The sequence below is a fragment of the Manacus vitellinus genome, unplaced genomic scaffold, assembly GCF_001715985.3.
Source record: "Manacus vitellinus isolate BGI_N305 unplaced genomic scaffold, ASM171598v3 scaffold_17_pilon, whole genome shotgun sequence".
Classification (NCBI taxonomy): Eukaryota; Metazoa; Chordata; class Aves; order Passeriformes; family Pipridae; genus Manacus; species Manacus vitellinus.
The window spans coordinates 14568244-14581770 of record NW_021939256.1 but is presented as its reverse complement, the minus strand read 5'-3'; the positions used below and the strand labels follow the sequence as shown (position 1 = coordinate 14581770).

Here is a 13527-nt window from a genome sequence, read left to right as displayed (position 1 = left end):
TGCAGAACAACCACAGAGATTTGAAAATGTAGCCAGAAGTACAGTGAAAGCTGCTATTCTGTTTTCAAAATCTGTCATTGTACAAGTCCATAAAGGACTGCTACTCCATTTTTTTCTTCTCCAAAATCTCTTTTTGACTGTAAGTGCAAAGTACTTGAAATGTCTGGCCCTGACATCTTAGTTTTGTCTCTTGCCAGAACTGTCTCCTCACTTCTGTTACTCTAAATTTTTGGATGAAATTTTACTGCCATCATCAGTTATTATAAGACTAGGAAAGGACAAATAATAGTGGCTGGTTATGAAGGAAGAAGAGCCGATATCATTATATACTGGTCAGCTCAATGTCATTCTAGAAAATTGGTGGAACAAATAATCACAACCTGAGCACCTCAAAGGTGGTAGGAACATAAGATACTACTTAGCTCTGGGAGTATCTATTTTTAAATAGTAGTGTAAGTTGCTGCGTGTCTGGTAGTATCCATATCAAATAAAAACATTGATTCAATACTGTTTGTTCTTCTTAAATCGACCTGAATGCCTGCTAAAACATACTTAAAGCACTTTATGGAAAGAATAGTCAGTAAGTACAATCTACTGTAATCAGTAAGACTCTTTCACAAAATGTTTTTATAGGTAAGCTAGGGCAAGCTACTGAACAGTCCAGAAAATATCATGTGTGGTAATGGCATGACTGAAAGCCATTCACAAAGAAAGGGGATTGCTTACTGCCAAAATAGAAGAATGCTTTGCTTGGAGGTTTACCTGGGTCCAGTACTCTTCAGTGGTTTCAGTAATGACCCAGATAATATGCAAAAGATGCCTGTTAGCTTTGTGGGTCGCATAAACCTCAGAAGGGAGAAACTCATGTTCCTTGAAAGGCATTATTGAAATTCAGTCTGATCCTGAGAAACTGGAGATAATGTTCAAAGGGAAAAAAAAAAGATCTAGTCCTTTACAAATAAAGGAGAATATCTGGCTAGATGAAAGTTCTTTAGAAATGATTTAGGGATTTTAGTCAGTTGCACATATGAATTGGAAGATGGAGAAATCAGGATAGGAGAATACACTGAATGGACTGTACTTGTTTAACTCAAGTAAAAGAGGCATGAGATGGGGACAGTGGGAAGAGGTCCACACCAAGTATTCAAACACATAAGAGCCAGCTATGAAGAGAAACGGCATGAACTTTTTTCTACTTCCATAGCAGACAAATGGAAATAACGAGCAGCATGGAGTCAGACTAGACATCAGGGAACATTTCCTAACAGTGGGGAAAGAAAGCACTGGAACAGACTGCTTGGAGCAGTTATGTGATCTCTGTCATTAGAGATCTTTAGCTTTAGATTAAAATCTGTCAAGAATTATTTTGTGATACTGGATCCTACCTTGGGGTAAAGAGTTGAAGTAAATGAACTCTCAACATCCCATCCATGCATAGGACTTGGTGATAACGTGCTTAAACTTGAGTAGTGAGCTCTATATTCTTTTCTGTGCCCTTTAAGAATAAGAGAGAAAACCATGATATCAGTTTTCAGTCCAGTATAAACCAATGATTTTATATTTGCTTCCAGTAAAAACTCTGCAAGAGTCTGCTTCTGCATTTTAATGCTTGCCTTAAAGCAGTTGTCCTCCCATGGGAAGAGAGAGATAATTCCCACAGGGAACAGAAAGAGATGTTTTTTCTGTATCAGTCAATTTTGTTCAAGACACCAGAGTGTTTAAAATCATTGCCAGGGTATATGAAACAAAATGTGTCCCTCAGTTAGCTTTTTCAAGAGTTGCATTCTGGTTTGTTCCCCATTAGACTCAAGCTGCCATGGGCTGATTTGGTAGTTTAATGTCATGCTTCTTTGTATCTGCTGGATTATGAGCTTTAGATTTACATCACTATTGACAAACAGTTTAAAAGCAATTCTCAGTTCTAATGGCTTCGTAAAAAACTATCACCTACATTTGCTCTGTAAATTTAGAGGCCAGGGCCAGCATAACCAACTGAAGCAGAATTCAATATTACTGGTGCTTCCCTACTCCTTAGTTTAGTACAAATGCTTCTCTGTTCCTTAACTAAAAATATAACACGGTTTAGAGATGATGAAAGATACAATTCAGGGTCAAGCTTCACAGATGAGTTTGTCTCACACTTTTAAATATTTTCTTTTCCTTCTTTTTAAACAAAGACATTGTTACTGCTTTTGAGGTTCTTTTGACACAGCAAATATCTGGGTGGAGAGAGGGGAGTATGTGAAAGGAAGCACCAGCATTTTAGGGGTTTTTGCGTGACTCTGCCCTCACAAGGCTTGGGGGGGGCTCTGCTGCTCACCTTGTACCCCTTCTCCTGCCCTCCACAACAGGGAAAGTGCACTTTATCTACCAACACCTAGATTGAAGTCAGTTTTGACAACCATTATTTTTTTCCTTTATGTTTTTCCTATTGCTAAGCATCCCAAGCTCTAAGGCTTCATGATTAGTGCCACTGATCACCTTCACATTCTCCAGTGCTTGAGACTCGAGTATAAAACCCAGTTCTTTTCCTCATCACATATACTTTCCTCCTTTTAGCCATACCATAAGAATAGGTGATGAAGGATTTCGTTTTAATAAAAATAGGTTAAAGTAGCAGTTGTTGTTTCAATGGCAGTTGTTCATATATAGATATTTAAAGACAGAAATTGAGTTACCTTAAAGTGTTAGATGTTCTTTGCTATGTTTTCTATAAAAAAAACATCTTTCCTTTCTTTCCTTTGTTTCCTTTCCTTCACCAAATAGAATAATTTAATTGGTTTATTTATTTTCAAGAGAAAAGCGAATAAACCATTTTATAAGGGTTTTTCCACACAGTTGAAAGTTAACAGTGTTTTCAACAGAAATAAAGTAACCATTTTGAGGAAAAAAATGGAAGTGCCTTTACCAGAAAGTTTTGACAAGTTAAAGAAATTGAAAACCAAAAGGAGAAAACAAAAATATTGTTGTGCTTTTTTTCCATAATAATTGTCTTAGACATTAGATGCAAGTAAAAAGAATTAAACATTCAGAGAGAAAATTATGTTTGCAGTTGATTGTCCAATGAATAGATTTGCCTTGCACTTGAAATAACAGCACCTTTTCTTTTCCTCCATAATGTGGTAGTGCTCCTTCAATCAGTTCCATGTTAGAATGCTAACAGTTATAAACTTTACTAAAATGTTTGCTCTAGAGTTAGACACTACATTCAGTCATATATGGTAAAAAAAAAGAAAATCCATTTTTGTCATCCAGCAAGTGCCCCAGCCTCACCTCGGGAAATGATCAGCCTAAAAGAAAGAAAAACAGACTATGAATCAACTGGAACCAACGCCACTTACCATGGAAACAAGGGAGAACACACTTCTAGAAAAGACACCATGACAGGTGAGGTTATGCTTGCATAGCATATGTAAAAATCATCTGTGATAGACCACTGATTTTATAGGCTTGGCTGGGTTTACTGGAATAGAGTCAACCTGCTTTGGTTGATTCCAAAGTTTTAGCCACCTCGAGAAATACAAGTGAAGATATATTTGAATGAATACAATGCTATGTGAAAATTATATGTAAAGACTATGTTTCTTCACAGAAGAGTGGCTCTAAACAAAATTTTACTTATCTTTTTCAATTTTACATTTGTTTTCATTTCAGAAGGAAGTTGGTTGATCACTTTGAATTAACTGGTATAGTTGAGCATGTGCAATGATCCCTAACATCTGTCTTTTGCAGGGAATGGCTTTCTGGGATCAGTTAGCTTATTTTGTGTATCAGTCATTCCTAGGAAATTTGTACCTGTTCGTAAAGTTCTTTCTTACCTGTTCGTAAGTTACTTTCTCAGCTGGGCTGATTTAAATGCAGTAATTTTCTCTGTATGTTGTGGCATCTGTTGCAGGTTTCATTGAAGGCTTCTTTTCCCTGGTGAGCTCATTAACCTGTTAGCATTTCAGTAATTAGAAAATTTTGAGTGCTTTGCCGAGTGCTGCACATCTTCATGAATTCTCTTGCAAAATACATGTTGGTCTCCATCACCACTGTACAAGGCTTATATAATCATTACTGAAAATTTTGTCACATTTATATAGTGCCAAGCATCATGGTGTGCTCTTCTCCAAATGCTGCTTCAGGGTAAGCAAAAAAATCACAGTGAGGAGTCACTCTGCACTTTCTGAATGCCTGTTACCTTCTCCCAAGCCCTCTCCAGTGGTCTTCCACAGAGGCAGAATGGGCTGCCTTTGTGTTCCTCAGCTCACTGGGGACACCAGGAACATGCTGACTCAGCATCAAACCATCCATACTAGCTTCCAAGACTGTATTCAGGATATGAAGATACTCATACTGCATCTACTGTGTCATATGTGATTGTGTAAGCAAAACCTGAAGGCCGGACTTGGAATTTGTGTGAAAATACAATATGGAACGTTAATTAGCATGAAAGTGAAAATCTGAAGAGACGAATGACAGTTAAGAGCATCTGGAAAATGCAGGAATTAGGAGTGTCCTGAATGGCTTCTGCAGGGTCCTACGGGAGAGTGCGGAAGATTCAGTCAAGGTACTGCATTTTATGTATCTGTAATGTTTTGAGTGTTTCACAGGCACTGCACAAGGTAGTTCTCTAAAACACTTGAGTGGTCCTTACTTGTCTGATTATGGAGGATGGGACTGCAGTTTTTTCAGCCATTTGTCAAGGACCCATGAAGGGTGAATCTCAGGAATAACAGCATCAAGCTGAAAAGGAAAAGGCAGAAACATTAGTATTTTGTTCTAGATCTATCTGCAAATTTAGACTAGCAAATTGTATCAGAAGGTTCACCAAAAGCAGTGTCTCCATGTTGAAAATTTGTGTTTCCTTGAAGATAGTCTTGTCTCCCTCCACACATTAAAAAAAATTAGCTTTTTATTTTCCCCATCCCTTTTCATTTAGTTTTTTTACTGTAGGGTTTTTCTTCTCCCATTCCTGTTTCCCTTGTTTCCTTTCTATTGCAATATAATTTTCAGATTATGAGGTTTCTAATGTTCCAGCAACCTTTGCTCCCCTTTGATTTTTGCATTGTGTTTTCCTTTAATATTGCCTTGTATTTGTCTGTTTCTATTGATTATTTGGATGGGCTTTTAATAAGGAAACTTGAAACTCTCAGCATCACACTCAGCTATCAACTGTCTTTCCAGCTATTGAGCTCAGTGAGGAAAAAAACAAAACTAAATTTGAATCAAAAAATGTAATAATATTTCACAATCTTACATGACCAATGTACAAATAAATATGGAATTAACAAATAACTTTCTCTCTCTTTCAGATCACCAAATCTCTGCTCATTTGGTCTAAGCTCAAATTAAGCACCATTTTAAGAACACAAGAAAATCACAGAAGGAGTCTTGCTCATCAACATTCAACATGACATTTGTGTAACTTAATTGTAGCTCATTAAATAATAAATATTTGATTAAAGAAAAATCTAAAATCAGTGTTTGTGATTTTTGTGAGATTTTTACTTTACTGAATGGCCTCATATAAGTTCATGTAGCAAGTTCATTGCAATGTCTGTGTTTCCTTTTGTGCATCAGACAGTGCATTGCAACTGATACATCCACTTAGATGGGACTTAGATGAATGTTTTTTCAGGTTTCACCTGGCATATACTTATTTTGATCTGCTCTTCTATTTTTTTGCTAAGCTGATGTATTACATAGAGCTTTCTTTGACTTATGGATTTATACAGAATGTAGAGCCACAGCTGTAGTTCCAATTTATCCATGACTGTCTCCATGCTCTTCTCCAAAGCTCTTCTCAGTTTATAGTTCAAAAATTTAATGACCTCTTGACTGGGACTGAAATGAAGGTTTTTTGATGGATTTTCAAAGTAGAAATGTTGGCTTCCTGCCGTTGTGGGGAGTTGTCAGGAAACCTCTGGGAAAAATGAAGAAACTATGAAGTACACAGTTTGGCTGAAGATGATAACTTATATTGATTTCACAGGGTTAGCTAAAAAACTAGAGGCACAATATCAAAGTTCTCATTGCTCTCTTCACGGGTTTATGAGGCCTTTTATATTTACTGTACATTTTCTCCTCTCTGTAGATAATAATAAGCAATAATAAAATTTTGTCACCTAAAGTATATTTTTAAGACAAAAACTGTTATATTCCATTAAAAAATGGGAACTAAATGTGTATGTGATAATATCATCTATACCATGATGTTTTCCTTCAGAACAGGGAAGATAAGGTTCCTGTATACTGTCATGGGACTCCTTTGAAGTTTCTTTTACTTTCTTAGTTCCCTCACTGAACTAATATGTGCATCATAGTCTACACGCTGCATCTTCACTTCCAGCTGCAGAAAAACCTTCTGATTAGTTTATTTTTCTTTTGGCTGTAAAGAATCAATCATCATTACTTTTATTATTTAAACTTACTGGCAGGTCCCTGCACACTCAGAACACAAGTGTTCCCTGCACATTCAGAACACATTCAGAACCATCAAGTGTTACAATAGCTATAGGTGCTCAGGCTACTTGAACTTATTATTGCTTTAAGAAACCAGAATACCCTGTAACCTTTCTCATGACCTTACCTCGTTTGTCACTGTGTGGGAAGGTGCCAGTGATAGTGACAGGCGAGGATCTCTGTTACCTAAGATTTGTGAGGCGCAGAAGCATTTTCCTTTACTGTCCTGAAATTAATTTTATAAAATGGACACCTGCTGCATATAGCAGAAAAAGCAGGTTATGAAATACCAGAGGAGGATGACTACGTAGCCAGCTGACCTCTCCTTTCTTGTTATCAGTTTGTGTTTCTGAGGGCAAAAGGCTAGTATCTTGTTATTTCAAAGTGTCTGTAAATGTGTTTAGAATAAATACAACATTTGAAAGCTGAATGTTACATCATGAATCAAGTGACTGGGACATATGAGGATAACTTTGGTCAGTGACATTTTTATCACATAAACCACCGAGTAACGTCATTTTCAAAGCTGTTGTCAGCTTTAAAGAAGACTCCTGTGAGGAACTATATGACTTTTTTTTAACATGTATCACTTTGAAAACTGCCCAGGGGAAGAAAGAAAGGTATTTTTCTGTATTGTTCATTATGCAATGCAACCACAAAGCACTGCAGGTTGATAACAGTACTCATTTCAGAACTCTCACAATTTTACCTAGTAAAAGATATGTCTTCAGTACTATCATGTATGGATATTTAAATAATGCATAAAATGTATACATAAACATTCACACTGATCACTGCTTAATTAATTTCATCTGCAGCTACAGTTCTCACATCTCTGCAAAGAAGTGTGGCTGCAAGAAAATCTCCATTTCTTACTCCTTTTACTCCTTCCCCTTCTCTTACCGTGCTTTAAAAAAGAAAATTATTTCATTAGCCTCTCGTTCTGTCTGTTTTACATACACAATATTAACAGGGCAAATCAGATACTAACCACACAATATCTGTCCATTCATCTAGCTCATTCTCTTCTTTCTTTTATATCTACTCTCTGCTTTTGGACAGCAAAAGTCAACTGCTCACTGAAGCATGGCAGAGCAGAAATGGAGTTCCCAGGGATGCCACCTGCATGTTCAGAAGCGGGTACTGGAGCAGGGCTGCATGCACTGCTAGCAGCTACATTGCTTCATTTACATTTCCTCCAGAAACAGAATTATCTCAACCTCTAAGATAGCCTAAGCCAAGATTTCTTATTCTTGAACTCTTGGCATTTATTTTCAAGCACTTTATGTCTCATTGTTTTTATTACATTAAGAAAAGAATAGTAGGTTGTTTGAATTTTCATCCACATCACTGCAATGAAATCAGCAATGCAGAGCTTGCAGCTATTTTCATAAGCTGATATTATCCATTTTCCATCGCAGAATATGGGATCTGGGAGACCATAAATCTTCCATCCGGCTTATAACATTTGTGACCATATCAGTGCAAATGTCACAAGAGTGCATTGGACAGCTGTGCACCAACTGTGAACTATTTCTGGGTTTATGATAGTCATGGCTGTTAGCAGCACATATGTACCATATGCCTTTTTATATATCTGTATGGAAGGGTCGTGACCCTCCTCTTAAGGTCTCTCTGATTGCCTGCAGAAACAACGTACAAACTAGCATGTGTCCAGTTTGCTATTTTTCATCAGATTCTTCATAAAACCCTCAGATGTTGCACCTTATACCAGTCTTTTGACATCAAACAACCATGCACAATGTTGCCCTGTCTGACTAGAAATTTGCATGCATGAAACATCAAACCTGCTTATCTTGCAATTTGTATACATGAAAACAAGGTGGTTACAAGAAGTTCTTCCTCCATCTATGGCAGTCCAACACACTGAAAGTCGCTTTCATCTTTTTTTCAAGATCTAGGACTTCACAAAATGGATAGCTGAAACACTGGGTATCTTTAGATCATGATAAGAGGAATTCGTGTAACCCAAGTTCTTCTAGCACTTATGGGGCAAGCAAGAAAATCAGGAAAAAAAAGGCATAAAAAAGATGATATCAAGGAAAGATCTGTCAGTTATATTTCTGATAGTAATGCTGTCATGAGATGCACCAGAAAGAGCAATGCTGATGTGAACTCCTAATACCAATGGCCTCCAGAGCTCTTCCCTATTTCTTACATAAGACTATGCACTTTTTTTACTAATTGCATCCAGCTCTTCAAGACACGAGTTTTTTTCACCCCATCAGTTAATGGTTATGAAGTGAAAAATCTCTTTTTCTAGCTGTTAGATCTTATCACTCCACCATATAAGCCCAGTCTTTATCCTGTTTTCACAAACATGCTGGAGATCTTTAACAACATCGTCTGAGATCTGAAAAGAAGCAACATGGAACAGTGCTGACAAACATTATACCTTCAACAAGGAATCCATCCCTGATGTGAAGATCAGAATTGGCATGTTCCAGTCAACTTTGAGTGAAGGCCATGCCATTCCTTTCTCCAGAAAGGGTGCAGTGGTGAGGGGAAAGGTAGAGGCAGTTTTACGTGCAGGGGTCCATGCTAGCATGTTGCCAAAGGAAGAAAGACTGTTTACACCTTCGGTAACTGTGGTTCTTCTTAGTGATGTGACTAGCATGGATCCCATACCCAGCTTTCAGCTCTGATGTTCAGTCCTAGCCCTCAGAGGTGCCTCCAGGTTTTATACCATTGCAAGGACATAAGAGAGGTCACAATCAACATGTTTCAGTTCCACTGATGACTCTGATTGACAACTACTCAATTTTTACTTTCAGGTCTGTGCTTTTGTAGTAAGAGTCCTCATGACAGCATCCAATCATTGGTCATGTCTGGAAAGTTAATAATGCATTAATAGCATGCAGCAGCCACACAAAAGGCTGCCTTCATGGTCTTTTAAATATGAGAAATAGCTACAATCTTTTGAGTCCTACCAACAAAGTAAGCTTCAGCTAGATAGCCAAATCACAGTGATCAGTGAAGTCAGCTTTGCAAGGAAAATTCTAAGCTTTTTGTAAGGGATTTTTTGGGACAAAGTGGGAAATAAATTTTTGCAAAACTAAATCTTTATATCCTCGTTGTCTTTAGAATTACTTCAGATTTCAAACTCAGATCTCAGTTTTGTCTGTGCATTTTAGTAGTAGGACATCTGAGAAGAAAGTGACAACAGTGACAGTAGTCATGGATTTCAGACCCCCTTAGCAAGACCTCTTCAGTATAACTACATATTACTTTTTTGCATAACTCCTTTCTCACTTGCATTTAACCACTTTTTGCATGAATAATTTCATGAAGTAGCAAAATCACTACTATATTAATTAATAATTACTAATCCACATCATCCAACTGAAGTGAAAGAACTGAAATGTTTCTCAATCTCAATATTTACAAGTGCTACCTGTTTAGCATATGTGTGATATACAATCCCATCTCTAACCTGAAATATATTATTGAATGATAGCTGTATATGAAATTATTTTGTTGATTTATATATATGAAGCACACAAGATTGATGTGAACGTGACAGAGCCTGTCAGCATTAATAAATGTATACCAAGGACATGTATGTACACCAAAGCAAAGATGATGACTGTTTAGTGAGAGGAAAAAAGTCTGCAGATGCTTTTAAAGACTTTGGTGTGTGGGAAACCAACATTGTATGATGTATTTAATGAAACCTTAAGAATTCCCTTTGAGGCCAAAGAAGTATGTTTGGTAAACCTGATTTTTCCTTCCTTTTTTCTCTCTCCAGCTCAGAACACTGGAATCTCAACTTTGTACAGGAATTCGTATGGTGCACCTGCTGAAGATATCAAACATAACCAGGTAAGTACAGAGACTAAAATGTTACTGTTCCAGATGGCAAAAGACCAGTGCAACATCTTATATGAAAATGAAGAAAAATATCACAAATTAAAAAAATCACATACAATCAGACTTCTTCCTGTAGATTTTTTCTCTTATGCTCAAATTAAACACCTGTGTTTGAATACATGAAATGAAATGGAGGTCCTGAAAGTCCTGTACACCTTGATAGCGATACTAGAAATAGAAAGTAGAGTAGTTATGCTCACTTGTGCAGTTCTAATATTGGACCCAAATTTGTAAGATCATTTGTGGGACTGTGAAAGGTAGTGAATTTAAGCAATCTTTTTTACTGTGTGCATAGAGTCCAATATAGGCATGTTTTGAACAAATATTGCAGAGTTTAGGCAGTGCAACTGCTCCTGTCATCTTGGAACATTACTAACTCTTGCAAAGTCAGCAGGATCCTCAAAGTCTTCTGACATCGGTGTCTGAGAATCAATATTTGCAGTGATGACTTTATGAAGATTGACAGGCTACATTATTTTGCAATCACAAAGTCTACCCAAACTTATAGAGGTGGCGTAAAGTGAAAGATAGTCTCCTGAGATAGTCAGCAATGTGTTTATACATTTCAAATTTTAATAAAGTCCCAACTATAAAAACAGAGATTCACTAGGGCTATATGAAAAAAGTTTTATGGCAACCTTAGGTTAGGGAACCATCTGAGATTTTTTTTCCTGCTTATCATAAACGTTTCAGTTTCAAGGCAACTAGTTGGAATGTACAACAACACAAGATTGTCAACTTGAAGTGTTGAGGAGGTGGTAAGAAGATGGTTCTGCTTAACAGTAACACAAGAACCCATTTCAGGGCACTTTGCTTGACATTTTCTCATGTGACTGTCCTGAAGACTGTAAATGGTTCTTAAGGATACAGTGTCGCCTGCCCCCTAAATCTCACTTCTGTCAAAGACAGCTGCAAAATGTTTAGTGTCTTTGACGTGTATGTTGCTTCCATTCAAATTCTTCAAGGCTGAGTTTTGGTTACCAATATTTGCATTATATAGCTCCCAGTTACACACAGATTGTAGCTATGAAAGTAACTATAAGCTATGCTGCATAAACTACTTTTGACATAAAGCAGCATCTTTAGCAGCAATAATATTAAATAATAAATATATTTGAATAATAATAATAATACTATTGCACATAAAGAAATAAAATGACAAGGCAGAGCTGTGGAATTAATTCACTACTAAGCAATACCTTGAGCAGATGTTAACATAATGCACAACTTTGTATTTCAAGCACAATGAACATATGTAAGATTTACTCCTTCCATCCTGTTGCCCACAATAAGTTGTATCTAACAAGCTGTGGGTGTTGCTATCTTTCAGGTTTCAACACAGCCAGTTCCACAGGAGCCCAGCAGAAAAGATTATGAACCATATCAACCATTTCAGAATTCAACAAGAAACTATGATGAGTCCTTCTTTGAGGACCAAGTGCATCATCGTCCACCTGCAAGTGAATACAACATGCACCTGGGACTAAAGTCAACTGGCAACTACGTCGACTTCTATTCAGCTGCTCGTCCCTATAGTGAACTTAACTATGAAACAAGCCACTATCCAGCCTCTCCCGACTCCTGGGTTTGAGACTTAGGCAGATACAAAAGCTCCAGGAACTGTGCATGTGCATGCATACCACAAGACATTTTTTTTTCCTGCAAATTTAGTTTGTTAAAGCCTGTTCCATAGGAAGGCACAGATAACCAGTATGGAAAAAATTAAGAGATTTTTTTTAGAAGGCTAAAAGATATGAAGGCTAAACCTGGGAGTAATTAGAAAGAAATATATATATACATATATATATTTTACAGTGTGGGGCAACTTTACTGTTGGCCTGTAGAGTCTAAAGTTCAGTCCTGTATATTGAATGTGTCTGAAGGAAGGAGGAAGAACATGACAGTGGATGTGGGTCAAGAGTTAAGCACAAGTTACTGAGCAGCATACATACTGTATGGGGAACAGCTTCTCACACTTTGTTTAATATCCTCATTCATTGTGAATCTAGGCTTCAAGTTGCATTTGGGGTTTCCTCTGTACAGCAAGATATTTCTTGCCTTTTGTTAATGCATTGTTGTAAAGTATTTGATGTACATTACAGATAAAAAAAAAGGTGCATTGTGTATATTACACCAATGCCACAGTGTTTCTTCATCTATGGTTCTAAATATTGCTTCAATTTCAAATTTTGAAAGATGTATGAATTTCCAGTTTTTTGTTTTCTTTTCCCCGGTGCGTTTTAACAAAAAAAAAAATCAAAAAAAATGAAAAAAAAAAAACAAAAAGGAATATTTAGCAGTATTGTTTGTTCTGATATGTGAATTTGTTTGTGGCAACTAAAAAAAAAAGGCATTCAGCAATTTCTGACAACTAACATTCATCATTCCACACTCCTTGTCAACGAAGTGCTTTTTCACTGCCTAAAATTTTAGATGTAGATATTTGAAATAGATTTTTTTCATTTATACCAGTTTTCTTTATGATGATACAGTGTTAAAAGAAAATAAATTACAATTGATCTGTCATCCATATTTGCTAAGAATGTCTATTTCCAAGAACCTACCATACAAATACACATTCTTACTTGTGTGTGTCCATGTATGCATAGTATTCTGTGTGCGTGTACTTGAGTGTGTGTTTGCGTGGCGTAAGACTTCTTTCCATCTGATGTTCTCCTTGTTAAGCTTCAATTTTTGTTTGATTTTCAGTTCTTTTAAACAGTGGAAACTCCAGTATGTGCTTTCCCTTACTCGCTTTTGTAACCATTGATAGAAATTCAACACTGTTAGACCACATGCTCACAAAAGATGGAGTAACCAATTTTTTTTCTCCAACTTCATCACCCCTAGGTGCCATTTTCATTAAAATAGCATTTCTTGAGGAAATTTCATTACTCTCCAGCCACCAACCAGTAAGTGCTCAAGGAAGGCAGAGTTTGATCTTGCCATCTCCCTGAGGGAATGGAAAACAGAGACCCAACAGACGCAAGTCTGGACTTCTCAAACTCTTTAGACTACAAAAGGGTCCAATTCCTGAACCATTAGGACAATCATTTATTTTAACCCATACCAAAAAGAAAATCCAATACTCAGAACACATTCCTCAAATACTGAAATAAAGACCATATCTGTGCATTTAAAGTAAAATTCTAAAAAATGTAAGGGACAGATTTTTTTTTTAATTTAAAA

At 36.7% G+C, this 13527-nt stretch overlaps 1 protein-coding gene across 2 annotated transcripts in view; it reads left to right on the top strand.

Annotated features, from left to right (window-relative positions):
* Positions 1 to 12865, top strand: part of CTNND2 (catenin delta 2) — a 244047-nt gene extending 231182 nt beyond the window's left edge. For both annotated transcript variants that reach the window (XM_029958914.1, XM_029958913.1), the window contains exons 13-15: positions 3256 to 3387; positions 10217 to 10290; positions 11669 to 12865. In XM_029958914.1, coding sequence (XP_029814774.1) covers positions 3256 to 3387; positions 10217 to 10290; positions 11669 to 11929 — 467 coding nt within the window. In that variant the 3' untranslated portion in view covers positions 11930 to 12865. The remainder of the gene's footprint in view (positions 1 to 3255; positions 3388 to 10216; positions 10291 to 11668) is intronic.
* The last annotated feature ends 662 nt before the right edge of the window (positions 12866 to 13527 follow it).